Source organism: Macadamia integrifolia, chromosome 13 (genome assembly GCF_013358625.1).
Source record: "Macadamia integrifolia cultivar HAES 741 chromosome 13, SCU_Mint_v3, whole genome shotgun sequence".
NCBI lineage: Eukaryota > Viridiplantae > Streptophyta > Magnoliopsida > Proteales > Proteaceae > Macadamia > Macadamia integrifolia.
In genome coordinates, this window is record NC_056569.1 from 15,731,640 (window position 1) to 15,759,621 (window position 27,982).

Consider the following 27,982-nt stretch of genomic DNA (forward strand, 5'->3'; position numbering starts at 1 on the left):
CCAAACAATACAAATAGGAGCAAGAAACAAAGAAATAATACCATCAAATAAATCCCCAAGGATACAATACCCATATAGGAGCAAAACTAACCCAAAACCCAACCCGATAGGAGAGAGAAAGACCTGTTATAGAGCTAGAGAGAGAGAGAGAGGTGCGACCAGGGCTGTAGGAGTCCGATTGAGTTGCACTCTTGGACGTAGATAGTCCCTAGGGAGGGTACAAAAACCCCCAAAGTTGAGAGGATTCTGACAGCTGGTCGTGAAGTTACAAGCTTTCTTGATTTTCTGACCTAGGAGAGAAAACTGAGAAGAACCTTCAAGAACAGCAGCTGAATGCTTCCAACAGTGACTAGGTAAGGATCGTGGGACCCTTATAAGGCCTGAAATACCCTGATTGAAGACCTGGCTGAACAGAGTACAGAAGAGAGAAAGAGAGGAGATCGATCTCTCTCCTATTCCCACTAGGATTGCTAATCGGTTATGATTTCTGCAGACTTTTATCAGAATCTGAATTATATCTCTTGTTACAACAAATAAAATAAAAAAAGAAGAATAAAATAGATAGGGGGTTGAGAAGGGTGAAAGAGAATAAAGGAAGTGGCTATTTCAGCCTGGGCTTCTCACCCACAGCTATCTCAGCTGCACAAAGTATTTAATTGCAAACTTTCTTTCATAAATGCAAACTTTCTTTCATTCAAATCTCCCCACTAATGGGACATATGCCTCTCTATTTATAGAGGAAAAGTTTACAATCATACTAATACTAGGAGCTAGTTTCCCAATAGGACTAGACACTCCTACAACAATTAGGAATTCAAAATAGGACTAGGACTTGACTTCATGACTCCAACATGGAGTAGGACTAACTAACTAATAGTCCATATAGGACTTTACAACCAACTAATGGCCTAATGGGCCTTTATTGAATTAAATAACAACTAATTAAACTAATGAATAAAATCCCGTGTTCCTACCTTCTACCCATATTTTAGGCCTATTAAAGTGGCCCATTTCAAAGAAAACCCATGGAATCAAAGGCCCAACACATACATAACACAATCCAAGGCTTATTTGCAATAAAATAAGCCCAAGTGACTTGTCTACATCACCTTTCCTAAGCTCAGGGAGCATTTTTTAGCTCAAAATGGGTTTAGGGTTTCAGTCGAAGAATCGATGGAGCTCTAGATTGAACCGGTGAAAACATGATCAGCCAGACTTAAATGGACAGTGGGAAGACCTGCTACAAACCCCACAGAACTAAACATGGCCATCAGACATGAGGTGGCTCAACTAAGTGTACAACACTTTTTGGGTTGTGTAGATACCATAGTTGCCAAGGCGTCCAGGCGGTTTGCCTGAGCCTAGGCGACTGTCACTTATTATACTACATGTCTCCTTATATTTTGGCACTTCTTTATGCCAAATATCATTTAAGCAAATACTTTAATAGATATTATTCATAAATAAGAAAATGCCCCCTATTTGAACCTAATAAAAATAGTTTAAAAATCAAATTCCAAAAGGATAAAAGGTCAGCCCCCACTCCAAGAACAAAAACTGGATTTTTGGTTGTAGGGCGATTTTCAACTTTAAAATGCTAGGGTTTTTCTCAATTCTGAAAATTTTATAAATCTTATTATTGAAAAATATTGCTAAAAACCCAAAGTCCGGTAAACTGATCTTTTGTTTTGATGTCCATAAAATTATTTTCGTTAATGCGATTTTAACAGCATTCGCGGACTTTAAAATAAGTTTAACCAGAACATAAATTTGTTAACACAACTCAGATTTAAGTAATCTTAGACTTGTTGGAAAGCTGCTTTTGCGCTACTATACTTAATGAAAAAAGTCTAATGTAAAAATAAAATCATTTGACCAGTCAAACTTATTATGGAACAAGAGCATTTCTCTAAATGTTGATTTTTAGGACTTAATGTGACTTAATGATGATTTTGTATGATTTGATGTGACTTAATGTTGATTTTTTATGACTTGATATGGCTTAATGTTCATTTTTGATGATACAAGGTATATGTAGCATACTAAATAATGTTTGAAAAGAGAAAAAATTAAAAGTAGCAATTGTTTGCCGTAAGGCGGATGCCTTGTCGCCTAAGTGCTTAGACAACCCTCCAACGCCTTGGTTCTCCTTGGCGTCGTGCCAACTATGGTAGATACCATCAGTAGATCAGCTATCAACCAGTGCCCATCTACCGATGGATAATCTGATGGAAATCAGCCTCTATTTAGGTCACCAATAGATCCCCATTAGTAGATCATAGGTGACATCTACCGGTGAATTGTCTGAAATGTAGAATTTGGATTTGGCCTCTATGTATGTCACCAGTAGGGGACATCATATGATCTACTGATGAAATCTACCGGTGGACCCTACTAAATAGTCCTTGAGCAAATTTGGGGATTTTTAAGAGAACTTCTAGGGACCCTTTTAGACATTTTTTGACACCATTTATCCCTATAATTAAGACACAGACAATCACTTCCGGTGAGGCCTAGCGGGGCACTATTTGGGCATTCTTTCTGGGAATTTCCTCATCGAGTCAGCAGACAAGATGAGTGGGGGTCTTGACTTCTTTTGGAGTGTTTTAAATTATAGAACTGATGATGCCAAATCACACCTACGCCTTAATTTAATAATCATCTATGCTTTATTTTCAATTATATCAATCGTTTGTATGTTGTTTTGAATAGGTGTGATCCGGTGTGGCCGAGAGAAATTCCGGTACCATGATCACCACATTGATTGCATGATCATACATTGTGTGTGCATTAAAATTAGGCTTGGACATGGGGTACAATGCGGACGATGGTAATTCCAGTAGCATATATGCCATACTAGCTGTAAGTATGCTAGTGTTAGGCTTGGGTTTAGGATGCGGTGTGGCCAATGGTGATTTCGGTATCGCATTAGCCATACTACCTGTATCAATATAAAAGGCATGCATATTATTGTGGTTAGGAATAACAACCCTATGCTACAACCCCTCGCCAACTAGGGTTAGGTGTTGGATAATCCATTATAGTAAGTACGATGAGACTTTCCATAATGCCACTTCCGCAATACGATGTGATAATTTCCGAAGGCAAAAACTAGCCCGGTGTGGCCGATGATAATTCTGGAACCTTGGCTACTAGTTATCAGTGTTTGTTGGGTGACTAAGGGTGCATTCCAGGACCAGCAAGCTCCTAACTACAACTAGGGTTGATGTGTGACCGATGGCAATTCCGAGACTAGATACTGCCTAATGTGTTGTAGTAGCATTTTACAAGACTTAGTTTCTTGCTAGGTGGATAATAATAAAATGAATTGCATTATATACGCATCATGGAATATTTGTGTTTGCTTGCATGAACCCCATCCCTCATTGAGCAAGTTAAAGATCACACAACGTTCATGTTGCTTTTAGATAATGATGTAGGTGCAGTGGTACCTATGAGCAGTGACACATCCTCTTCGATGGCTAAGTACGGTAAGGATAGGTGGACACCAGAGGTCGAGGAGCACGATATGGATTGTGCTTATGATACTTGTGGCTACAATGCGCCGTGATTGAGGACTGGTTTGTCCGTTGTCATTTCTATATTTTTGGATGTTATATTTTTGTGATATAATACTGTTATGTCTTGTAATTGAATACGGATAAAATTGTTAATTATTTTTATCACTTTTAGATGTCTCCCCAGTACTTGAGACTTAAAATATATACTTATATTCAGCTACATCTGATTTAGATTGATTTTTGCTATGGATTGTGAGGGTACGGTACTGCTTCAGAGATCCTGGCAGTGTTGGATGATGGCTGCCAAGCATCCTCGTCACATCACTGGCATCATATGCGAGGTAGGGTGTAACAACTTGGTATCAGAGCATGATGCACCTTGACTCAAAATCAAACAACACTCTAGGCTTACTAAGGATTAGGACCAAACTTCAAAACTTTAACCAACCGACAAGTGTTTAACCGTGCACAAATAAGGCAACTTCTTTAGATAGATGTAAAATCCAATTTCATCAGTAAGTAATTGAAGTACATAAACTTTTACTTCGGTTCTCAAAAGAAAATAACAGAAAGAAGTGCATCTAACAAGGAAAAGAGAAAGTATAACTGGAAATAAAAGTTTCATAACTAACAAAACAGATAAATGCTAGAAATATAAAACCTAAGGTAGAAAGCAAGAAAGACTAAAGGCTAAGGGCATCCTGGTATCACTCTTTCTCCGCAGGTGGTGCTACTGGTGCTATGGCTGGCCTGAAAAATGGGGACCACTCCCCCCATTTACTACTCTATAGTCCAGACCTGCCCGTCCAGGTTGTTGAGCCGTCCATCCATCCTATAGAGTAGTATGTTCATGGTGCCCAGACGACCGACCGCATCATTCCACCCATATTCATAGCTACCAAGATAAGGAAGCTCCAGATGCACCCATCGGCAAGGTTTAAAGTATTGGTACGTATCCTACCATATTGGTTAATATTTATTGGTATTGGCCTTTATCGATACGATACCACTAATACACTATATGAAAAATTTTAAGTCCTTTCGTATCGATACATACCGATACGTACCGATACATACCAAAATGTACATTTCCTCAATTATTAATTTTCCACTGAGTATCAGTACACATTGCTATGTATCGACTGATACATACTAATATGGTACAATACTGTCGCCTTATGCATTACATATCACCTTATATTTGAGCAATCATTTATGCCACATAAAAAATAAAAATAAAAATAAAAAACTTATTTAAATCCAATAAAAGTAGTTTAAAAATCAAATTCCAAAATGATAAAAAGTCAACCCCTGAGTCTAAGAACAAAATCAGATTTTTGGTTGTATGAATGATTTTCAACTTTCAAATGCAAGGGTTTTTCTCAATCCTGATAATTTATAAATCTTATCATAGAAAAACATTGTTAAAAACCAAAAAGTCCGGTAAAATATTCTTTTGTTTAATGTCCATAAAATTATTTTCATTCAAAAGATGAAAACAATTATCTCGTAATTTAAAATAAGTTTGACTAGAACATAACTTTGTCATTACAACTCAGATTTAAGTAATCTTAGACTTGTTAGAAAGCTGGTTTTATGCTATACTTAATACAAAAAGTCTCATGTAAAAATAAAATCATTTGACCAATCAGGCTTATTATAAAACAAAAGTAACAACAACAACAAACTAAGCCTTATCCCAACTTAATGTGGACGATTACATGGATCCCACAAAACAAAGTAGGAAAAATTTTAGTTTAAAAAGGGAAATGGGGAATGAAGAGACACATAACTGGGGGGAATAAGAAGAGAAGTGAAAATGAAAATTGACGAAAAAGACAAATGAAAGAGGAAAATAAGATGATAGAGGCACAACCCAACAAGTCAAAAGACTATCTGCTAAATGGGATCGGCAACATGGATCCTTTTTCTCCAATAGGCTCTATCCGAGGTCTGGTATAAGACAGAAACTATGCATGTCATTTCTCACAACTTCTCCTATGGTCATTTTACGCCTACCCCTAGTTCTTTTCGCTCCATCACTCGGCACATATCACTTCTCCTGACTGGGGCGTCTCTAGGCCTTCATTAAACATAACCACACCATCTCAAACGACTTTCTCAAAGCTTGTCATTGATTAGGGCGACTCATAGATCAGCTCTAATACATTCATTCCTAGATTTTCCACACATCCACCTTAACATCCTCAACTCAGCTACACAAAGCTTCGCAATATGACACTTCTTGACTACCCAACATTGATGAAAAGGACAAATGAAAGAGGAAAATAAGATGATAGAGGCACAACCCAGCAAGTCAAAAGACTATCCGCTAAATGGGATCGGCAACATGGATCCTTTCTCTCCAATAGGCTCTATCCGAGATCTGGTATAAGACCGAAACTATGCATGTCATTTCTCACAACTTCTCCTATGGTCATTTTAGGCCTAACCCTAGTTCTTTTCGCTCCATCACTCGGCATATATCACTTCTCCTGACTGGGGCGTCTCTAGGCCTTCATTAAACATAACCATACCATCTCAAACGACTTTTTCAAAGCTTGTCATTGATTAGGGCGATTCCTAGATCAGCTCTAATACATTCATTCCTAGTTTTTCCACACATCCACCTTAACATCCTCAACTCAGCTACACAAAGCTTTGCAATATGACACTTCTTGACTACCCAACATTGACGAAAAGGACAAATGAAAGAGGAAAATAAGATGATAGAGGCACAACCCAGCAAGTCAAAAGACTATCCGCTAAATGGGATCGGAAATATAGATCCTTTCTCTCCAATAGGCTCTATCCGAGGTCTGGTATAAGACCGAAACTATGCATGTCATTTCTCACAACTTCTCCTATGGTCATTTTAGGCCTACCCCTAGTTCTTTTCGCTCCATCACTCGGCATATATCACTTCTCCTGACTGGGGCGTCTCTAGGCCTTCATTAAACATAACCATACCATCTCAAACGACTTTCTCAAAGCTTGTCATTGATTAGGGCGACTCCTAGATCAGCTCTAATACATTCATTCCTAGTTTTTCCACACATCCACCTTAACATCCTCAACTCAGCTACACAAAGCTTCGCAATATGACACTTCTTGACTACCCAACATTGACGAAAAGGACAAATGAAAGAGGAAAATAAGATGATAGAGGCACAACCCAGCAAGCCAAAAGACTATCCGCTAAATGGGATCGGCAACATGGATCCTTTCTCTCCAATAGGCTCTATCCGAGATCCGGTATAAGACCGAAACTATGCATGTCATTTCTCACAACTTCTCCTATGGTCATTTTAGGCCTACCCCTAGTTCTTTTCGCTCCATCACTCGGCACATATCACTTCTCCTGACTGGGGCGTCTCTAGGCCTTCATTAAACATAACCATACCATCTCAAACGACTTTCTCAAAGCTTGTCATTGATTAGGGCGACTCCTAGATCAGCTCTAATACATTCATTCCTAGTTTTTCCACACATCCACATTGACATCCTCAACTCAGCTACACAAATCTTTGCAATATGACACTTCTTGACTACCCAACATTCTGCTCCATACATCATCGTCGATCGTACAACAGTCTTATAAAACTTTCCTTTGAGCTTTAAAGGGATACGTCGGTGAGATAGTATTCCAGTTGCACCTCTCCACTTCATCCATCCCACTTTAAGTCTCTGTGAAACATCATCCTTTATGTCCCCGTCTTTATTTATAATTGATCCCAAATACCTAAAGGAGTCACTTTGCAGTATCTCTGTTTCATCAATTCTCACCATGTCATCATACATCATGGGATTACTAAATTTACACATTATATACTCCATCATCGTTCTACTAATCTTGAAGCATCTTGTTTCCAAGGTTGATCTCCATAGTTCTATTATAGAACAATAACATTTCTCTAAATGTTGATTTTTTATGACTTAATGTGACTTAATGTTGATTTTTGATGACTTATGTGGCTCAATGTTGATTTTTGATGACTTATTGTGGCTTAATGTTGGTCTTTTAAGATATAAGGTATATGTAGCATACTAAGAAGGAAAATAAAAAATAACACTTGGTCGCCTTGGTTTGCCTTGGCACCATGACAACTATGGTTGGGATTCCATACACTGGCCATAAACAGCTACAAAGCAAGGATTTAATAAAGTTTAAAGCAAGGATTCAAAGCCTCAACGTCCTCAACTCCATTTTTTTAAAGAACATTTTTTTGAACAATTTCAACTGAATATACTTGTTTCTCTGTACGATACTCTCCATTTAGTGTTTATACATAATACATGTTATATATATAGCTTTTTTTAATTATTTTTTTATGCAAAAATGTATAATAAAAGTTTTTCCTATCCATTTATGTGCGTATCTTTAATGTATCTCCGATGCGATATGATACCTCCAATACGTATCTTAATTTTGGCCGACTGATACAACGACTGATATAGATAATTTAATCCTTGCCAATCGAAGGTGGTAGGCAGTAGGCAGTATGAGAGAGGCACCGGTGGGAACTCCATGTACGGTGGTGGCGTAGGATCCCTAGGGAATGGCGGAGAGTGTTCATTATGTCCAGACGACCGACAACATCATTCCACCCATATTCATATGGATCCTAAGACGAGGAAGCTTCAGATGCACCCATCGGAGGTGGTGGGTAGTATGTGGTAGGCACTGGCGAGAACTCCGTGTACAATGGTGGTGTAGGATCCCTAGGGAATGGTGGAGGGATATCATCCTATCCGCACACATCTCGGCATTCTCCTCCACATTCATAGGTTCCCACCCCTTCCTCTTCCTAATCCTCATCCTCTTCCTTAGTGGTAGCCTCGTTCGGATTCACCTTCATCTTTTTAAGGTAGGCAGAGTCAAATTTTTCAGAGTTCAATCCTGCTGACTCCTCCCCCTTAAGCTTCGCCCCAAAGTAATCAAACATCTTGGTCAAAAGCTTCCTTTAACACAAGCTACCACATTGTCATCTACCTTGTTGACCATGTTTTGTATGAGGATGCAAGCAAGTTAAGTTGATTACCGATATAGATGCAGTACATCACATCATGGTTCAAGATCTCGGCAAGATCTCACTGAGATCTCTTTTTTTTTAATTTAGCGAAACGAGATCACAAGCGAGGTGTAAAAATGACAAGATCGCTCGCCTTTCTACTTTTTTGAAGAAAAAGCACCAAGGAGTAAGAATTTTGGTGCTTTTACTTGAAGATCTCAATTCCTACACTCATTGAAGCTTAAATAGTAGAACCCATTTTTTCATGGAAACATTATCAATAATTGTTGGTTTATGTTGGTTTTTTTTATATGTGATGCATATCACTGATCTATGGATTCATGGAGGGAAATAAATTTTTCTACTTTTAAATTTTTTTTATGGTTTTATTTTTCTGTTTGAATAAATGATGCATACTGACCTTATGTTGTTATGTAGCTTATCTTATGTCATTTCAAATTTTCAATGTATGTTAATGTGACTCATTAATCATCAATGCTAATTGTGAATCAATTAAGTAATTATCTAAAATGTCTTTTAAATTCTTATGATTATGGTGTGTCATGTGTTGATTGTGAAATGTGGATTGTGGAATAGAGCATACTAGCCTAGGGTCCGAAGAGTCGAAGACTACTTACTTAAGGTACAAAGTCAAAGTACCATTTTAAGTTTGATTTTTAAAAAACTGATGTTTCCATTGTGTTTAGAAGTCCTAAAATAAGGTACGTACCTAGTTCAAGGACTACAAAGACTGTATGGCCACTGAGACCAACCACCGACACGACTGCTGAAAAAAACATGATCTCGGCGAGATCTCTCTTTTTTAGATTAACGAGATGGGGGGTGAGAACGAGATCTTAAACCTTACGTTACATAAGCCTATACAATGGAAACCTCATCAAAGTGCCCACCAGTTGGCAGGACATTCAGCGGATGATCCTAGGCATAAAATTTATATTCTTAGCCTGTGCCCATCTGGTTCCCTCCTTGGTGAGTGTGAGGCTCATCTCCTTTAGACCTCCAAATTTTGGAAGCGTGCCTTCTCCCCTATGTAAACCAACCTCAGAATCATGGCCAACCCAGTCATAATAAAAGGCCCTCACTATAGAGGTGATGCAGGTCGTCCCATCCCTATTCTCAAACCGGTGATTGCAGTAGAAGTGCTTCACAAGGTAGGGAAGCACATGTTCTCTAGTTTCAGGATGCGATACCAACCCATTGCCTCAAACTTCTATTGGATTTTGAACTAGGAAAAATCCCTTGAAGTCATGTACTTGCCCAGATCCACCTTCCTGTTGGAAAACAACTCCAATTCCTTTATTTTTTATGAAAGCGAAACCATTCATGGCCATACCACTCTTTCGGTGCAGCCCTAGGGCATTTGTTTGCCAATTGCTTTCCTCGAGTTTGATGGATGCGAGAAGACAACATTGGCACAAGAAATCGAGAAACCTAGGATTTAGAAAAGAAATATGAAAGTTAGGGTTTGTAGAATTGGAGAAAAATCTTAAAACCTAGGTCAAAACGAAGAGAAACTCACCTTGTATGGATGCATGACATGAATCGCAAGTCTGAAAACTTAGGGTTGTGGCGGAATGGCTGGGGAAAGCTTCTCTGATCGTTTCCTTCCTTTCTTGAGAGCAAAAACCTAATTTTAGGATGAAGAAAGTGACCCTCAGAGGCTTATTTATCATGGATTTTTGCCCCACCGGTCAGCTGGTTCGAGGAAATCCATGAACAGTGCACATCTACTGGTTAGAAATTTTGACAGAAGAAGATTCTATTTTGGTCAGCGGTAGGTCCCACTGATAGCTCCACTGGATGAAAATTGCTATTTTTTTAGTGCTACTACCATGATCTATACACTTGCGTAGACACCTTATCTATGCATGTTGCAACTAAGCTTGTCAGTTGACTCGGTTTTGGCTATTCGGTTCAAGGACTTGATGGTGTGAACCGAAACCGAACTGAGAATCGAGAACCAAGTCGATTACGAAATTGCATACTCAAATCGATCTACCGCTTCTGGTTCCAATTCGGTTCCCTGGGTTGCCATCATCTGTATATAGACTCCACTGAGAATCACCCCAGCTACCTTTCACTTTGGAATTGCATACTCACTCCAGTTCGATTCCCTGGGTAGTTTACTTTTCCAATTTGTTTTGACCCAATAGTATTTCCCATATGTATTATATTAGTCAATAGTCCTATCAATTTGTTGTTTATATTATTTTAATAGGAAAAAGGATATAGTCCCATCAGCCCACATGGGTTTGTCAGTATATTGCCTCCTCTCAAAACCCTTCTCCAGTATTTTATCATAAAATAACTAGAAAAGGACGTGAGAAACTCTCTTAATGAGTTGGTTTGGTTTCGGTTGGAACCGACTGTTCTTAAGCTAAAATTAAAACTGAGCCGAACCAAATTACAAACCCTTTATTAGAACCGATATTGAACCCAATTTAATTCAGCATGACTCGGTTTGGTTTATTCAGCTCTGTCCTGGTTTCGATTTTTTATTCTGATTCCAAATTAACACCCTTAGTTGCAACTGTGTAACCCCTGTCATCATGTTGCTTGTGGTGGTAACTTTTAATTCCTTAAACATGAATTATGTCACATCGGAGTACCCAATCCAATTTGAATATTCCTCTTAACACGAGGTAGAGGCAGGCCACCTAATGTTCCTGCTGCCCCACTTGTCCTTACAGCACAGGATGTTGCCGCTACAATGGGTAACATAATGCAAGGTATGCAGCAGCAACAGCAGCAGCAAGAGCAATGATGACCAATGTGGATGTAAGGATCCAAGCCACCATGCAGGCAAGGGAGGCACCTGTTGCTCCTCCCACACCATCTGGCCAACTCAGCCACCTCTTGTTCCACCCACACCACCTACACCTCATACACCACAGGACTAGGTGACGGTGCCCGTGTGGACAAATTTGACTAAGATTATGGAGAAATTCCGGAAGCTCAGGCCCCCGTACTTCTCGGGCATTGGTCAGGATCTGCTAAAGCCGACAAAATGGATCCAAGGCATGGACAAGGCTTTTACAGTTTTGGGTTGCATGGATAAGCAGAAATCATATGTGCGGGCTACCAGCTTCAAAATGAAGCGGATGCGTGGTGGAGGTCTACTCAGCCCATTCTGACTACTACACATCTCGATCCTACTTGGGAGGACTTCAAGACAACATTCTTCGGAAATTATTTTCCAAGAAGCTTCAAATATAGGAAAGAGGTTGAGTTTATTGGGCGTGTCCAAGGGCCAAGGTCACTGCTGTAATACCAGCAGAAGTTTGAAGATCTTTATTACTTTGCGCCTGAGCACCTAAAAGTGGATAGGCCGACGGCGAGAAAGTATGAGAAGGGGCTTAAGCCCGGGATCAATTTTGTGATAGTTGGGCTCAGGTACAGACCTATGTTGAGGTCGTTCAGGTAGCCAAGTCGATTGAGGACAAACAGAGTGACAATTTCACTGCACAGCACAGCATGGGAAAGAGACCGATGATACCACAGGAGTACAGAGGACCCAGCAAGGCTTCCAGAGGGGCCTTATCTTAGCCCAACTCCAGTGCAGTTCAGAAAAAACTACAACTCCATCTCAATGCTTACCACCCCAGATGGCTCTCAAGTCCTCAAAGTGGATAAGATTAAAGAGATTCATGTTGATTACTTCAGGAAGCTCTTTTTTTTAGACCCCTTGCCGGTCCTACCCTTTCCCTGATGGCATCATTAACAAATTCATCCCGGAGAACTTGAACAATTTGCCAATGGCCATTCCTCCTGATGAGGAAATTTCAGCTGCTATTCTCTCCCATAAAGCAAGTAAAGCTCCTGGCCTTGATGGCTTCAGCATGGGATTCTTTACTTCCTCTTGGGATCTTGTCAAAGAGGATTTGATCAAGGCAATAAAGAGCTTCTTCTTTAACCTAGCTAGATCAAAGGAATCAGCCACACTTTTCTCTGCCTCATTCCTAAGAAAGAGGGAGCCGATACTATGAATGGTTTCATGCCAATCTCTCTGTGCAACCTCCTGTATAATTTTATTTCCAAGATCCTTGCCATTAGGCTCAAGCTTGTGGTTGTTTCTTTGGTTAGTGATAATCAATCGGCTTTTATACCGGGCAGAAGTATTGGGGACAACATCCTCCTTTGTCATGAGATTGTAAGAGGATTAGACAGAAAATCCCACTCTTTGGATGCCCTTTTGAAGATTGACATTCACAAGGCCTTTGATTTCCTAAGATGGACTTCATTCTTCCAGTTCTGTGCAAGATGGGTTTCCCGCCTGTGTTCACCAATTGGATTCACTAATGTATTGCCTCCCCTCGCTTCTTAGTATTAGTGAATGGCAGCCAGACTGGGTACTTCTCCTCTGTGGGAATTTGCCAGGGTTGTCCCTATCTCCCTATAATTTTTGTCTAGCTATGGAAGTCCTATCCAGAAGTTTGCAAATTGCTACTAACCAGCATCTCATCTCAGCTATCCCTAGGTTTAAGGCTACCAAGATCACCCACCTGGCTTTCGTTAATGATCTGATGATCTTCTCCAAGGTTGATGCATCCTCCTTGGAGTCTATTATGCATTGTCTAAATCAGTTTGCTTCCATGTCTGGTCATCGAATCAATCCTAGCAAATCTCTCAACTTCATTGCTAGAGTCTCTAACAATGTTAAGGGCCTCTTTCCTTGAGATGACTTGTTTCACCCTAGGCCAGCTCCAGTCAATTACCTTGGTTTGCCCCTGATCCCTGCACAACTCACCGCCCAGCACTGCACCCTAATGTTGGATCTCATTATAAAGCACCTTCAACTTTGGAAAGGAAAATTGCTATCCTATACAGGTCGGTTAGAGCTTATTAGATCTATTCTTCAAGCCTCTTACTTCTATTGGTCTAGAATATATGGTTTGCTTAAATCCATCACCCCTAAGCTTGAATCCATCTTTGCTTCCTTCCTCAAGAAAGGAACCGAATGCTCCAAATTTCTTAGACCGATCAGCTAGGGAAAAGTATTTGTGTTCATTGGGCATACTCTTCTATTCTCAGATCTAACACTTTCTGGTCATTACGAACTCAATCGAATGCTTCTTGGGTATGGCGAAAAATGTTCTCTTTTAGATCTCTAGCCTCTGCAGCTATCTCCTCTCAGATTGTGGATGGATCCTCTACTTGCTTGTGGCTTGACCCTTAGCATCCTAAGGGGCTTTAGCATTGAACACGAATTTATGAATGAAAATGCATCTTTGTGCTCCCGAACTTCTGAGAAAGAATTCTTCAACAACTGAGACAGTTATGGGTGAGAGGCCTAGGCTGAGATAGCCATCCCACGTCCCACCATCCCATTCACACGTATCCCATCTCAAGCCTTCTTCTTTTATGATTTATTCTTTTATCATCTTCTCCATCCAACAAGTATTGTTCTCCAAGTTTTCCTTGAATTTCTTCAAGCCTTATAAAAGGTTGGATGTCACACGGTTTTTCGCATTAAGCAATTCAACCATCCGATCGAACTCAAATTTTGACCATGTATTCAAGAACACTAATTTTTGGAGATCGATTCAAATTTGGCCCCTTTATGATGGCTTGATCTTGAGATATTTGAAAAATAGCAATTCTGCCCTTCCCTTCTCAAGATCCTTAATCAATGCCTGGGGGTGCCCCTCCCCAGTCTTAAGAACTCAAGCGCCCTCGCTGCACTAAAGGTTCAAAAACTCCCCCTTTGACTCAGGATGGTAGCCTTTTCTGTCCTAATAGCCCCAACAGAGTAAACTATAGATGCAGAGCGAGCCTCTATCCAATATGACGGAGTAGAGAAGAGAGCACCTTCGACTCACAACTTCGTTGCCTGCTCTTCGATGTGTTAAACAGAACCTTCTTCACTAGAAAAACCTAATTTTACAGATCGCTTCCCAGGCTGGCATCGATGTGCCAGTGGCTCTTGTGTTCCTCATTTTTTATCGAAAAAGTTGTTGCTTTATGTTCAAATAGTTACTGTTTTGCTTCCGTTTGTTGATTCAAGTTAACTATTGAAATCAGAAATTTTTTGCACTTTATTACCCTAATTTCTTAACCCTAATTTTGGGCTGAAAATTATTGTTTTTCTCCTCATGGTTATTGTTTTGTTTTTCCTCCATAGTTGATGTCTTATTTTACTCCTAGTCTTCATTATTTGCATCTAGACCATCCTTTGAGTATAGATCCTTGCCAACTGGCTATTATTTTGATTCTTTCAAATATAGTACATTAAAGAAGACAAGTTTATTGCTCTGGAAGGAGGTCCTTGGCTAGTATGTAAAAAGCCCATCTTTATGAGGATCTTGGATCAGTTCACTGTCTTCAGCAAGGTCGACTTCAAGTCCATCCCAGTTTGGGTGGATCTCCCTAACCTTCCTATCCACTATTGGTCAAAGGGGTCAATCATTGGCAAGCCTTTGTTCTCAAATCTAAGAACTAAAACTATGGACAGGATGGTCTTTGCCCAATTTGCATTGAAATTTCAACTACCCATATTCCTCCATCTTCTGTAACTATAAAAAATGAGGAAGGATACTCATTCGATCAGCAAGTTTATTATAGTGGCTCCCCCCACAGTGTGTTTTTTGCAAAACTTTTGGCAATCATTACAAGAATTGTGCGTAGTCTCCTTAAGCGATCCTCGCCCCTCTTCCGAAGTAACCCCTACTTTGGTTGAAGAATCAGCCCAGTTGGCTAGATCCCCCTCTCCTCCGACCACTCGTGGCTAGAAAAATAATCGTCGTCATTATAGGTAGTGTAGCCTTATGGCAAACCCCTTCACTGCCGAAGATGCCTCTGCACATATCAGACCTTCCTCCTTGGATCCATTGAACCGCTAATCTTTAGTCGATGGGCACAACTGATACTCAATCCTACTGCTCCTGTCTGACTGTGAAGAAGGTGAGATATCCTTGCAATCTGATGATTCGGGTTTGAATGCCGAGACTTCCTCTACGATTGCTTCGCCGAAAGATGCCCCTCCTCGATCGAAGCCCTTTGCTGATGCTGTTGTCCCTCACTATCTCTCTTGTGCCCTGACCTCCGCCCACTCTGCTCCTGAAACGCTTTCTCCCCTCTGCTCCTCTGCTTTGCCCCCTTTTCACGGTAACCTTTGTTCTATTGCCATCAGGCCAGATGGCCCTCCTTGCCTTTTGTTTGGGCCCTCCTCCAGCTGACTCTCCAACATGCACCCTCCCTATCACCGACTCAACCCTTCTCTCTCCTCTCAACCATCACCCTACTCTAGCCTGGTTCAACCTCCCCTCTCATTTAAACCAAACCAGTTCCTCTAACCCGATCCATCCTCCTAACCCTTCCACCTCCCCATCTGACCCGTCCATAGTTCCTCATGGATATCCATCATCATCACCACATCCAACCCAACCTGCACCCTTCCACCCCCTTTTTAGGTATTCTCCCCCTCCCTTTGTCTACTCCTTCCTTACCCAACTCCACCCTTTCTAGTTGTTGTCCATCTATCGCTGTCGTTCCTTCACCGTCGGCTCCCACCTTGAAGGTGCTTCATTGACACTCTGGTCCATGCAAGCCCCTCCTGCGCCCCTCCTGCACCCCTCCTTGTTGCTGCCCTTCTCCAGTCCGACAGGCTCCTCTCTCGTCTGTTGGCCTTCTGCTGCCACCCTTCTCGACTGGTCCCAACTTAGGACCTCCACTTGCCACTGCCTCTCATCTTGACATTGCCACTACCAATGCCACTGTCGTCTGTCGGAACATGCCTTAGAAGGTGTCCCTCCTGCGCTCCCCTCTACCATTGGCCTCTTGCCAACCCTTTTGCTGTTGGTTCTAAATCCTCAGGCTTGTTGCCCGATTTCGCTCTCGGTAATTCCAGCTCCCCTCTTGCAAGTATTGTTTCCCAGTCAATCAATCACAACTTGGATGGTGCTTCTGTTCTCCCTAGGTCTGACTAGGTCCATCCTGCACCCCCTTTGCTGCAGCCCTCCTGCAGATTGAGCATGCTAACTACGGCTTCCTGTTAGTGTGCAACTTGTTGGCTCCATACCCTCATCATCCAACCACTGTTACTGCCCCTACCAAGCCTACCTTTAAAAATCTCCTAGCTCATCACCTGCCTTTTGCCTCGTCCACTAGCCTCACTAGAAAGCCTTTGAAGAAATCTTTCCCCACCCTGCCCAAGAACCCCATCTGTACCCAGCCATCTCCTTTTAAAGAATATCAGCACCGGAAAAGGTCCAAACCAAGAGTCTTTTCCTCTAATTCCCCCACCTGCTCCTCTGAGACTTTGCAGTCACACCCCCATCCTTCTCCATGACTATCTGGCTCATCTAGAATGTCCTGGGTCTGAACTCCCCGGCAAATCATGCCGATATCTGCTCCCGCATTTGGTCCTCCTCAGCTGACATCTGTCGCATCCTGGAAACTTGAGTCCTTGAGCCCAATGCCTCCCGCATTGCCAACTCCAAAGCCCCTTCTTAGTCCTTCATCTCCAACTACTCCCATTGTACTAATGATCGAATTTGGATCCTTTAGAATCCTCTCAAGATCCAACTCTCCTCCATTTCCTCCTCTCCTCAATGCATCCACCTCTCGATATTTGATCCCATTGGCCCTTATTCCTGCTTCTCCTTTTTCTATGCCTTCAATCGTGCCCATAAAAGGACCCTACTCTAGGATGACCTTCATTCCTTCTCTCCCCTCTCTGACTCCCCTATTTGGGAGATTGCTGGCAACTTTAATGTCGTTAGATCTAGCCACAAAAAGCAAGGAGGAGATCCAATTGATGCTTTTGCTTTCGATTCCTTCAATGAGTGCATTGACGACATCAGTTTAAGTGATCTAAGATAGATGGGATCAATCTTACTTGTCACAACCGTCACCAACGATCTATTAGAGTTGTTTGCAAACTTGATGTAGCCTTGGTGAATAAATCTTAGCACAACTCCTTCCCCTCCTTCTATGCTATCTTCGATCAACCTGGCATTTCAGATCAGACCCTATCTTACTTCATGTCCACCCTCTCATCTCCTTTGATCCCAAGCCTTTTAAATTCTTCAACATATGGACTCTTCACCAAGACTACCTCCATATTGTCAAAGGAGCCTGGGACACCCCTATGAGAGCCTTCTCCTCCCCTCTCTTAACCTTTGCTAGGAAGCTCCGCATTGTTAAAAATGCCCTAAAATCCTAGACCATTTCCTCCTTTGGCTATATCTCCTCCAGTGTGTCTATCTGCAAAGATAAGCTTGAGGCCATTTAGGACAGACTCCAATCTAACTTGCATAATCCCTCTCTTGCGGCTGAAGAATCCTCCACTTCTGCTGAGCTCTCCTCCCACCTTTCCAGGAAAAAAGTTTTATTCGGCAAAAATCCAGGATTAAATGGCTTCAGTTAGGTGACACCAACTCTACTTTCCTCCATAGATCTTTGAAGGTTACAACAAATGTTAATTCTATTCCAATGCTCACTTCCAGGGATGATTCCATCCTCCTTTCTTCTTCTGACATCAAAGCTGAAGCGGTGGACTACTTCTCCACCATCCCCCTTCCTCCTCCCCTCCCAAACCCCTCAACAAATCCATCCCTAATCATTTCCTTCCCCCCCCCCTCAACAAATTCATACATGATTATCTCCTACCTAACCTTCAATCCATTCCCACTAATGCTGAAATCCCAGCTACCATCCTCTTCCACACAGCAAACAAAGCCTCTGGTCCGGATAGGTTTAGTATGGGATTCTTCTTCTCCTGCTGCGACATCATTCATGTTGACCTCATCCCTGCCATTCACAACTTCTTCCTCAACCATTCCTAAATCAAATGTGTCAACCAAACTTTCCTTTGCCTCATTCCTAAAAAGGATGGAGCCTCCTCCATGGTTGATTTTCATCCTATATCCCTCTGTAATCTTCTCTACAAGTTCATTGCCAAGATTCTAGCCAACCGCATCCAATCGGTTGTTGACTCCTTTGTTAGTGCAAATTAGTCTGCATTCACTGCTAGGAGAAGTATTGCAGATAACATTATCTTATGCCATAAAATTGTCAGAGGTTTTGACAAAAAATCCCACTCCCCTACCACGCTTCTTAACATTTACATCTATAAAGCTTTTGATTATATTAAATGGGATATCATCTCTAATGTCCTGAGATAGCTTTCCCTCTTATTTTTGTTTATTGTATCCATTCTTGTATCTCCTCTCCTCCCTTTTCTGTCTTGGCCAATGGTAGCCTGGCTAGTTTATTCCATTCTTCTGTGGGCATTCAAGGATGCCCCTCTCCCCTTTCTCTTCTGTCCTCTCTTCCTTTTGAGGTTCTTTCTAGATCCATCCAATCTAAAAATGATCTGCATCCCATCTCCCCCATTCCTAAATGTAAATCTCTTTTGCTCATCCACCTAGCCTTTGTCGACGATCTTATGATCTTCTCAAAAGCGGACCTTGTCTCCATTTCATCTATTATGTCCTCCCTCCACCTTTTTGAGAACCTCTCGATCCTCCGAATTAACCTCCTTAAGTCCCACCTCTTCCTATCAGGTGTATCAGAGACCTCTAAAGTTAATCTTCTGCTTTTAGCTGGCTTCTCCCTTTGTCAACTCCCTGTTAAATACTTAAATGGCCCCTCATCACTAAGGATTAAAGTATCAGTATCGGTCGCCGTATCGATCGGCCAAAATTAAGATACGTATCAAAGAGTATCGTATCGTATCAGAGATACGCTAAGATATGCTAAAGATACACACATAAATGGATAGGAAACATTTTTTTAAACACTTTTGCATAAAGAATTTGTTAAAAAAAGCTATTGATAACATGTATTATGCATAAACACTAAATTGAGGGTATCGCATAAATGTAAAATCCTTATTCCCAACCTTGATTTCCACTTTAATTAGAGAGAAATATGGCTGGTAGCAACTTTGGAACAAAAACCCCTCAAAAAATTGTATCTTTCTGAAAAATTACCCATCTTGGCCATTATATGATCGTAGCGCACTGTATCGGTACATACCGATACTCACCGATACGTACCGATACTCACCAATTCGTACCGATCGATACACACTGATACTCACCGATACGTACCGATACATACCGAAACGTACATTTCACCTCGATTTTATATTTTTCATAAAGTCGTACTGGTGCATATCGTATCGTATCGATGTGTATCGGTGGTATATTGATGCATATCGGTATGTATCGTAGGATATATATCAATACAAAAGGATTTTAAAAATTTTATGTATCGTATCGGTCGGCCAAATTTAAGATACGTATCGGAGGGTATCGTATCAATATCGGAGATACTTTAAACCATGCTCATCACTGCCAAGCTTTTTTCCCACCATTCAACTCCTATGCTTGACTTAATGAGGAAAAAGCACCAGCTTTGGAAAGGCAAACTCCTCTCTTATGCCGGTCGCCTTCAGCTTGCTAGATTTGTTCTCCAATCCATGTATCTTTACTGGTCTGGCATCTTTGTTCTTCCTTCTTCTATAATCAAGGCCGTTGAGTCCCTTCTCTGTTCCTTCCTCTAGAAAGGAGCTGATTGCTCTAGATTTCTTCACCCCATCTGCTAGGATTCTGTGTGTCTTCCTAAATCTGAAGGAGGTTTGGGCCTTAGAAGAATAAAAGATGTCAATTCCTTTGGCATCCTCAAACTTATCTAGAAAATTGTTTCAAAACAATCCAGTATATAGGTCTCTTGGGTCTATTCTTCTCTCCTCAAGGCTAACTCCCTTTGGACAGCCTCACTCTCCTCCAATGCCTCTTGGGTCTCGTGCAACATCCTCAGATTCAAACCCAAGGCTCTGGAGGCTATTCGCTACTCCATTGGCAAAGAATCCAATAACTCCCTTTGGTTTGATCCTTGGAACCAACAAAGGTCCATTGTCAGCCCCAAATCCATTTACTCCTCTGGATTTAGCCGCTCTACCATAGTCGATGTCATCCTTAGAAATGGCTCGTGGTCCCCCCCACCAACTCTCCCCCTTGCTAATATCTGGTCAGCCCTTCCTCCCATCCCCCTGGTCACCGGGGTAGACGGGGAAAAATCTCTTGGATCCATTCTCCTTCAAGTTTATTCAGCTTCGCCTCTACGTGGAATTTCATTCGTCGTAAACGCCCTTCTGTTCTTTGGCATAAAATCACCTGGTTCAAGGGTCACATACCCTACCACAGTTTCACTGCCTGATGGGCCATATCCAACTGCCTGCCTACCTAGTCTTTCCTAACCAATTGGCACATCCTGGTTTCCGCCTACTTAGTCTTTCCTAACCAATCGGCACATCCCGGTTTCCTCTTCTTGTTGTCTCTGTTGGAATGGCACTGAAGATGCGGACCATCTCTTCTTATCCTGCCCTTTCTCCTCAATTTGGAAAAAAGTCTTTAAGCATTGTTGGCCTTCCCCTAGAAGAGTCTTCCCCCTTAGCAGAGAATGGATTTGGGTTGATATGACCTTTACCGGTTTTTCAATCTGTGACACTGTTAGAAAGCCCGCCTTCTATGTCGCCATCAACCACATCCAGACGGAGAGAAATCTTCGTAAATGGACTTCCAACTCTCGCTCCTTTGACAATATTTTAAAATCCATCTATTTCGATATCTCCTCCAAGATAGCCTCCCTCCCCCATCACCCTGTCAGGCACTCCCCAAGGAACAAGCTCATTGTTGCCTCCTGAGACCTCCCGCCTACCATTCTCTCCTCTCCCCTCCCCTCCCCTCCCCTCCCCTCACTTAGCCTCCCCCCTCCCTAGCCTGCTCCTTTATCTTGGTTTTTGTTTATAGCTTTCCTGGCATTGTAGCCCTCTTGGCATTGCTCCCCCCTCCCAAAAATTCCTTTTGGTTTTTTGCCTTTGTGGTCCCCTCCCCCCACTTTTCCCTTGTATATATTTTCCTCTTGATAATGAATTTATTTATTCATCCAAAAAAAAAAGATTCTAAAAAAACTTGCAGTGAGAAGATAAATCTAGTTCCCAATGATGAGGTTAAAGAAACAGCATTTCATGACAGAAATCAGTTATAAACATCACTTTATCAGGAAAAAATACAGTTATAAACAACAAATGAGACTACCAAGCGTTCTCTCTCAGATGGTCTTCCAGCAAAGCAGCTCGCTTTTATTCTTTTTATCGCTACATCAGAGCCTTTCCACTTTCCATGATAAACAGCTCCATATGTCCCAGAACCCAATTCTCGGATTTCCTCCAGGTCGCCGTTTTTTATTGTCTATACAGGAAAAAGGAAAATATTTTAAATTGGGCATAGGAAAAGGTAGAAATAAATTAGAATAATATTAATGACTAGGAGACATTATAAAAGAATACCTGCAATCCTTTTGCCAAAGCTTCTTCCTCTGCCTTAGTTGGCTCAATTTTGGAATTCTTTGGATGGTCACTATCAGAATCATGCTCCAAATCCACATGGTTGACCTTATGACCAAAGTATAGATGAAGTTGATTGTCAATAAATATAATCATAAAGAACATCCACTCCAAAACGGTAAAAAGAACTGTGGCAGGGTTAATTCTCACCGCAGATTCTAATTTATACAAAGCTTCTTCTTTTGCCATTGCATCATGCAAAACATCACCATCAACACTTCCTTGCCCTATAGCTTTCACCTCCTCAACACTCTCTAGGGCAGCCTTTTTTACTGAAGCAATCAACTCAGGTAAGTAACTCAAACGTCTAGCTGAAAGGTCTTCATTCTCAACTGCAGCATGAACATCAGTTTCATCATGCTTCCCAACACCACCATGCTCTTCAGCAGGCCTAATGTCACTTGAAACAATATCTTCTTCACCATTTTTCTCATTCGGCTCTAGGTTTTCATTTAAAAAACTAGTTGCAAGAGCTAAGTTGCCAGCAGTTCCCCTATGCTTTTGTTCAGAACTCTCTCCAAGAATATTTTTCTCCGCCATCACTTCTCTTACAGTACTATTATCTCTTGGCCCTGGACTGCAACCTGAAGCAGTTGAAGTGCCCACCTTACCATCAATCACAGCCAAGGGTGAAGACACCATCTGCACAGGTTCCATTGGAATGGCATGGTTTACCATGTCAGGTTGGGTTCGAACAGGATCTAGAGCAACATTCTGGTTTTCATGACTAAGGGTGTCTGCATCAAATTTTGAAAGATAGCCATGGGGATATTCCGATGATGGAGATCCATCAAAGGCATATACTTTTTGAGATGGCCCAGCCCAAGAATTTGGATTATCCACTGCAATACGAAATTGGGGACTACCCTCTTGAGTTCCCCTTACAAATCCCGAGTTAACCGTTCCATTAGCTTGAGGCAACAAGGCTGGAGGTTCATAAGATGATGCAACATGCAGTGGGTTCTGCACTTTCCTCCATAAAGCAGGTGCAGGTGCAGGTGCAGGTGACACCTGATAAAGGTTCTCTGTTCCATAAGCAGGAGCAAAGTTCCCATAACGGACTCCACGGTCTTCAGGTGCCGGAATATGAATGTGAAGTCCGGCTCCAATAGCTTGGTCAAGAAACCCTTCATTCCCCATTTCAGGTCCAGATAGAATATATCGTGGGTCTTCATGATTGATACAATTGGAAGACACATGATGACCATCACAGCAATTAGCATGTGAAAGAGTAAAATTCACACCAGCAGTCCCATCTACAATGTAGTGATCACTGATTCGTCCAGCTCCAGAAACAAGTGTTCTAGGTTCCTCAGCCCGATGGTTTAATTGGTGGTGTAGGACCCAACTTCGTTCATGACTGTGAACTTCATTATAGAACGATCGAGCCTCATTTTGCTCCATATTCAAAGTGTAATCCCTACTGGAAGCACAATCAGCACACGGGTTAGCAAATTGGTGGAATTCATTCCCTGTACTTGGCTGCTCCAAATGTGGTTGCACACTGTGCTTCCAGCGAGAATCTGGGTAACGAGCAGCGTCCGATGAAGTTTGATTTCTTTGGAAAGCCATTCGACAGTGCTCACAGATATTACTTCCTTCCATAACATTGTGTGAATGGGCCAAGTTACCAGGAAAACCAACCGTATCACTAGGTATAGCTCCAGGAGGAAGCCATAGAACATTGTCAACATATTGTGGTTGATGATCATATTGGGCCTGATGACTCACTTGTTGCCGGGCATATTCCTCACACAACCTATCCAAACCCTTATCATGTAACTCACCAAATGTCATTCTATATCGGCCAGAAGATGGCGAAGATGGGTACTCTGGCACAGGCCGAGGATCATGGTTTCCATGATGTCTGGGAGAATAGTATGCAGGGCTCCAAGGAGCCTCCATTTCATTGTATCTCTGAGTATGGGACTGTTGATGTGATCCAGATACTAGATGAGGAATGGTAAGATGATGTAAATTAAACTGTTGCACGGGCATCTCACAATTCCGCTGGTTATGGAGACCGGCCTCAAGGCTGATTGGATTGAAGTATTGCTCAGCCACTACAGGAGTCATTGTAGGGGATTCAGACTCTTGCTGATGTGTCTTCCTGAAATCAGGACCATCATTCAAGCTGTTCAATGCATCCACATACCTCCTTTCAGTTTCCCTCTCATCTGTATCAAAGTGTGAAGAAGCATCTTGATCAGGGTGTGAGAATAGAAATATCCTGAGCCTGGTAAACCCATCCCCAGATCCCAACTTATCATATTCCTCCATCATGTTCGTCACGTCATCATCGTTAACAACCGAAACCAAAGCATCAAGATCTTCATCGGGCTGCTGATATTTCAGCAGAGCCGCCCCTTCAAAAAGCTCTTTCATCCTAGCCATCAACTCATCATAAGTAATCTCCCTAGGCAAGCTCACAATTCTAGTCTCTCCACCAACATACCTGAGCTTCCCATCCTGAGGTCTAGGCAAAATGCTACCTGCAAAGCTACACAGGAACTTGACACGAGGACTTTCATCGTTAGAACCCGGGGACTGCTGCGTTGCTTGGGCTGTGGCAGGCGTCTCCATCCCGTACACAGCCTGGTACTGCTGCTCCTGCTGATCAAAGAGGTTATCAGATTGCGAACACGATCCTTCCAAGTTCCCAATTCCTTGATTACACATGAGGAGAATTCACAACCAATAGCCAACAAGCTTCATATATCCCAATCCAAAACCCAGTAATCGAAGCTCTCGAAACCAAATCGAGAGGTTCTCCATTGGGGAACCTATAAAAGGCAATCCGTTTCTTCCCCAGAAACGAAAATCCGAACGAATGAACTTGCTTTTCCAACATCAGGAGCCATGGTTACTCCGAGTAATCATGAAAACCATTTCTTCCATTTAAAAAACTGAAAAAAATAAATAAATAAATAAATAACAAGTCGAAAAATCAATCAGCCTTGTCCAATTAGGTAATTCAGAAATGCCCCAAAACCCCATCTTCTCATCCAGATCGAAGTGGGGTGGGGGGACAATAGAATTGGAACAGAGTATTATACCTGAGGCACCGATTCCAGTGCCAACAAAGAATTGCTGAATTCGATATCCAAACAAGACCAACCGTGAATCTTATCAGCTAAACGCGCCTTCTCTCTCTTTCTCTCTGGTCTAGCTGATGATTCTTTGAAACAAAGAGCACAAAAACATAACAGTCAAGAGAGACAGAGATATCGCTGTAGATTCAGATATAAAGAAATCCAACTAAAAACTTAAAAGATATGGAAATTTATGTTTCTTAGTTTAAATCATGGAAGGGTTTGAAGCTCTTCTCATCTTGTGGCAATGAAATCTCTCTCTCATTCTGTCTGCGTATATGTGCCTGTAAGCTTGTGAGGTGATGAAGGAATGATGATGAATGACCGCCTTCGTCCCGTTTTGCAGTTGCAAGATGCGCTGTCGCATTGCCAGGTCTGTCGGGTCCATGTGGCAGGACCTCGTTCATCGAGGAGAGCATCAATTTATATCCATTCGCATTTTCCACCTCTCTGTCTCTCCCCCCGTCTCTTCATACTTCTCCTTTCTTTTTTTTTTGGGTTCTCTCCCTCTCTGTGACTATTATTATCTCTCTTTATATCTCACACTTTATCATAGTATAATATTTATGGGGAGAGGTTCTCTGGGCATGAGGAGGATGGGATCTCCTACACCACCACCTTATTAATTGTTCAATCTCTATCATTGTACCTAGTTCGTCACACGACTCACACCCTGTCATTTCTTAGGTATCGAACTTGCGATTAGGACATTTATTGCCATCCTACAACATTGCAAGGATATCTAAAACAAGATCTTAACCATCACAATTCATAATCGAAATCAATTTAAGATCCGATGCAATGGAATAGTAATAATACATAAAATCAAGTTCAAGTATTGGGGAGGACTAACGAGTGATAATATAATTTTAGACAAGTTTATCTCCAAAGTTATGCAAGACATATAAAATGATATCCCCAAGTCTATAACATCCAAGAAGTACAAAATGATGACGATAGCAAAGTCCTCGGTCACGGTGCACGTTATACATAGTTGTCACTTGCACAGTCTATGTCATGCTCCACAAGCTCTGATGTCCACCAATCCCTGCCATACTCAACCATGAAAGATGACATGCCACATCTCATAGGCACCACAATACATGCATCATCATCTAAAAGAATAAGCACACAAGTAGTGTGACCTTCACTAACCCTAGTGAGGGATGGGGTTCATGCAAGCAACCACAAATAGGTTGTGACGTGAGTATGATACAATTCATTTTATTATTATCCACCTAACATACAACTAAGTTAGGTATAATGCTACTACAATACATTACGTAGTATCCCTGGTCTCAAAAATCGCACATTGTTCACCCAGTGATATAAATCTTAGCTGTGGTTCTTGTTGGTCTTAGAATGCACCTTCGGTCAACCAACAAATCCCTGATAACCCATTTTGGCAGCCATGACATTGGAATTACCATTGGTCACATCAAGCTAGTTTCTTCCTCAGACAATAATCACATCGTGCTATGAAGTGTTATCCCGAAAAGTCTCATCGAACCTACAACATTGGGTTACCCAACACCTCACCCCTTATTCATAAGGGGTCGTAGCATAAGGTAGTTATTCTAAACCACAGAAGTATAAATGCCTTTCATATTGTTATACTTTGTATAGCTAATGCAGTACCAGAATCACCATCAGTCACACCGCATCCCATGTCCGAGCCTAGCTCTAGCATACATGCTGTTGTACCGAGTACACAGTACCGAAATTACCATCGGCTACACATAATGCATGATTCTTTCAACAACAACTATAGTAGCAAGATTTTTATAAAACCATGTTAATCAAAAATAACTAAAGCATACATGATATAATCAATTAAATACGCAGGTATGACATGGAAGGAAACAATTCTATAAATTAAAACACTCCTTAAAATAATTCAGGCCACCACTCACCTTGTTCGCTGACTAGGTGAGAAATAATCCGAAATTCAACACCCAAAAAGTACCCTGATAGGCTTCACCGGAATGATTATCTCTAGCCTAGGTAAAAAGGAATTCAAATGTTAAGATGTGTCTTTAAGGGTTCTTAACGATATCCTAAAAAAGTTCCTAAATTACTCACGAGAATAGTATAGCATAACCCACTAGTAGATGCACCCGATGGATCAAGTCCCACCAGTAGGTATTATCGGTGGATGCATCAATGCTTTAGTCTGCTGACTTGTCCACCAGTAGGTCTCACTAGTGGATCAAAGATCTATCGGTGGTGATTGACCGAGCAGTTTGCAAACTGCATTTTAGGTCAAAAATCCATTCAACACCTATATAAGGCCATTTTTTTGTCCATAAAGATTGTAGAGGGTCACTCTACCTTTCATTTGAATCTATCAGATCGCATTTCTAATGGTGAAATCGGGTGATCTATTCGAATCTCCATTTAAAACACTAAAAGGCGGGTTTTCCACCCAAACCACCTATCCTAAGCTTGTCAAGCTTGGTTCATGAGTTAGGATTCCACAAACACAAGGAGGTATGTTAATTAGATCCGAAGCTCTGACACTAGGTTTTAGCCCTAAACCCAATCGAAAACCCGAAACCTAGGTTACTTAGAACATGAAAATGAAGAGAGGGAGGTGAAGATGAACAACCTACCTTGGGTGAGTAAATGTGGATGGCAACACCAAACTCGAAACATTGTTTCCTTCTTTCTTCTCCTTCCTTCACCTTCTCTCTCTCCCTCCCACATTTTTGGTTTGTGATAAATGGGCCTTAAAGCTTAACACACACACACACACACATACACACAATTATAGGTAAAGGCAACTAAGGCTTGTTCGCCTTTGGCCTGGACAAATACCCAAATTCATTATTTCCTTAGTTGAACCATGTGGACCCACTATTTTAACTCCATAAGTCATTACTTGGATACTGGGAGTGGTGCTCCACACATAGGAAACATATCGGACAGTACGACTTCAAGGTCCCACAACCAATAACCCAATTTGGACTATATAGATCCATC

At 41.5% G+C, this 27,982-nt stretch overlaps 1 protein-coding gene across 1 annotated transcript in view; it reads right to left on the reverse strand.

Annotated features, from left to right (window-relative positions):
* Positions 1–25,510, reverse strand: part of LOC122059206 — a 70,465-nt gene extending 44,955 nt beyond the window's left edge. The window contains exons 1-4 of the mRNA XM_042621893.1: positions 24,965–25,510; positions 22,059–24,814; positions 21,852–21,956; positions 21,601–21,753 (exon numbers count right to left, since the gene is read on the reverse strand). Of these exons, the coding sequence (XP_042477827.1) occupies positions 21,601–21,753; positions 21,852–21,956; positions 22,059–24,587 (2,787 nt within the window). The 5' untranslated portion in view covers positions 24,588–24,814; positions 24,965–25,510. The remainder of the gene's footprint in view (positions 1–21,600; positions 21,754–21,851; positions 21,957–22,058; positions 24,815–24,964) is intronic.
* Positions 25,511–27,982: the final 2,472 nt, after the last annotated feature.